We start from the raw sequence: 2,471 nt of genomic DNA, 5'->3' as shown, positions 1-2,471 counted from the left end.
GAAATATCTGTGTGCAGCCATTTTGTCCAGATGCAGATATTTCAAGCACCTGTCATGAAACCTGAGGTGACATTTCAATCGCTCCTGAAGGCCTTAATGTATATGCATTTCCTGCACAAAGTCAGTAGGTTGTAAAGAGCCATTGGGAAAAAAGAGAGATGCTTGATGCAGAGTGACAGCCAAAGTGACGGGTAGAGTTTCACATTCTATATATAAGTCTGGTGACTTGTGTCCCTGTTGCTCTGTTTAAATGCCAGAGTCCCACTGTCAAAACAGAGAGAGGGGCGCAACAATATGATGGACCTTTTTGAGACCAACCCTTATCTTTTCAATGATTTGCGTTATTTGGAAGAAGGGGATCATGGACCACTACAGCACCTGGACATGTCCGGGGTGTCTCCTCTGTACAACGGCAACGACAGCCCGCTGTCCCCGGGCCAGGATAATGTTCCGTCCGAGACCGGGGGGGAGAGCAGCGGGGAAGAGCACGTCCTTGCCCCCCCGGGTCTCCGGGCGCACTGCGACGGCCAGTGCCTCATGTGGGCCTGCAAGATCTGCAAGAGAAAGTCAGCGCCGACGGATAGACGCAAGGCCGCCACGCTCCGGGAGAGGAGGAGGCTCAAGAAGATCAACGAGGCCTTCGACGTACTGAAGAGGAAGACCGTGGCCAACCCCAACCAGAGGCTACCAAAGGTGGAGATTTTACGCAGCGCCATTAGTTACATAGAGAGCTTACAGGATCTGCTGCAGACGCTGGACGAGCAGGAGAAACCGCAAAACGGATCATCCCACAAAGAACACCGTGTAAGATATCACTGGATGCCAATAAAATCCTCATAGTGTCCCCATGTGTGCCTGTGGAGGCTATTCAGATATTTTTATAATGACATCATGTTATGGTTTTTATTCCCAGTTGTATCAGTAACATCCCTATAATATTCCTGCAAGACATTATGATGTGTTTACTACATTTTTATATCTCGGTGTCACTATGATATTCTTATTCCAGTTGAGGCTAACAGTGTGATATTCAGTAAGGATGTCCCTCCTGTTAAGTTGGCCATTTATATACAGTATATTTGTCTGTTAAGATGTCCCTATGATCTTCCAATAAGATTCATCCTTTCCTTTTTTTTTTTTTATTTTTTTTTTTTTGGAGTTTTGTCTGTCAAAAGAATATCAGGCCTGTTTCCAGTGTTTTTTTAGTTTGTCAATTGCCAATTTCATCAAATGTACTTATGTTTATGTATAAGGTTTTAATATGAACTGACAAAAAACGTTTATGGGTAACACGTGCATTGTTAACTTACAGGTGGAGTATCTCTGGAAAAAGTCCTCAGAGACCTGGCCGACCTCTGCCGACCATTCCACTGCAGCAATAATAAACCAGAGAGAAGGTACATCTGTCAAACTTCATTCATACAATCAACAGTAAAAACATAAATAAAATAAAACCATTGTAAGTCATTGTCCTTTGTTTTTTCAGGAACCAGTGAGTCTTCTGCATCCTCCAGCCTCCTGCGTCTGTCCTCCATCGTGGACAGCATCACCAACAGCGACAAAAACAACTTCTCCACAAACTGAAACATAAGCGAAGACCTCGACTATAGACAACAATTTTCAAATTTCCATTATTTATCTCTAAATTATTTCCACTATATTCAGCCATTCTGGCTTCTGTTGTTATGTAGTCTTCATTTGTACAGCAGGAGCAACAAATTTGTACATATTTTATAATAATGTAATGTTTAGCTTTTATTTATTTTATATTCGAAAGCAGATAAATTCCTTTAAGAAAGCTGATATTGTATTTAAATATTTGTACATAACTGACCAAGCCAATAAATTAAACTTTTGCAATACTCTAAACCACTATTTTCCTAATTCTTCAAGGGCATGCTGGACAGGAAAGTGCATCCATGTATTTGATGTAACAGAAGCAATTCAAGCATCACACCACATATAGAATCTTTAAGCTTCTTTACCATTGCAATGTTAAAAACAACAATCGTCATGAACAGTTTAAAATTTCTACTCGGGCACAAATCATGGGTAAAACATTTTCTGCAAATAAAAGGTCATTCTACCCCTCACTGTATCTCTGTGTTTTACACCAAAACCATTACCAGTTCAAGGTTTACCAGTTCCCCCTGCATTCACGGCTATTACAAGTCCATAAAATCCGTTTAAACTGCCCTGGAATAGTTTGCTTCTCTTTGTTCCAACTGGCCTCCAGTAGGACTGATCCTACAGCAGTAACTCGAGTCCCCTCCAAAACACAGCGTGCCTCTCCTCTCCTATCATATGTTGGGCACATGGAAACTTGGGCAGCAGGATTGTGGGTGCAAAGCCCGCTGGGATAATGAAGTTATCCGAGCCATTAGGTCTTAATTCATCATCACTTGCTTCGTCGTCACGTGGTAGAGTGTTTACATGCGAGCTATTAAAATGTGTGACGTGATGCTAACGGC

General features: G+C 42.0%; 1 protein-coding gene across 1 annotated transcript; it reads left to right on the top strand.

The window, feature by feature from the left end:
* Window positions 1-294: 294 nt before the first annotated feature.
* On the top strand, window positions 295-1,584 carry myf6 (myogenic factor 6). Its single transcript, XM_078242621.1, has 4 exons — window positions 295-804; window positions 1,015-1,023; window positions 1,313-1,397; window positions 1,487-1,584. Exons 1-4 carry the CDS (start codon window positions 295-297, stop codon window positions 1,582-1,584), a joined length of 702 nt encoding a protein of 233 aa, XP_078098747.1.
* The last annotated feature ends 887 nt before the right edge of the window (window positions 1,585-2,471 follow it).

The sequence above is a fragment of the Sander vitreus genome, chromosome 23, assembly GCF_031162955.1.
Source record: "Sander vitreus isolate 19-12246 chromosome 23, sanVit1, whole genome shotgun sequence".
Lineage (NCBI taxonomy): Eukaryota > Metazoa > Chordata > Actinopteri > Perciformes > Percidae > Sander > Sander vitreus.
This window is presented reverse-complemented; position numbering and strand designations above follow the sequence as displayed.

Bases quoted from the DNA above. Each gene is read 5' to 3' on its own strand.
- myf6 (XM_078242621.1), top strand. From the start codon at position 295: ATGATGGACCTTTTTGAGACCAACCCTTATCTTTTCAATGATTTGCGT. The intron at 1,398-1,486 runs GTACATCTGTCA...TTGTTTTTTCAG, and splicing joins AATAATAAACCAGAGAGAAG to GAACCAGTGAGTCTTCTGCA.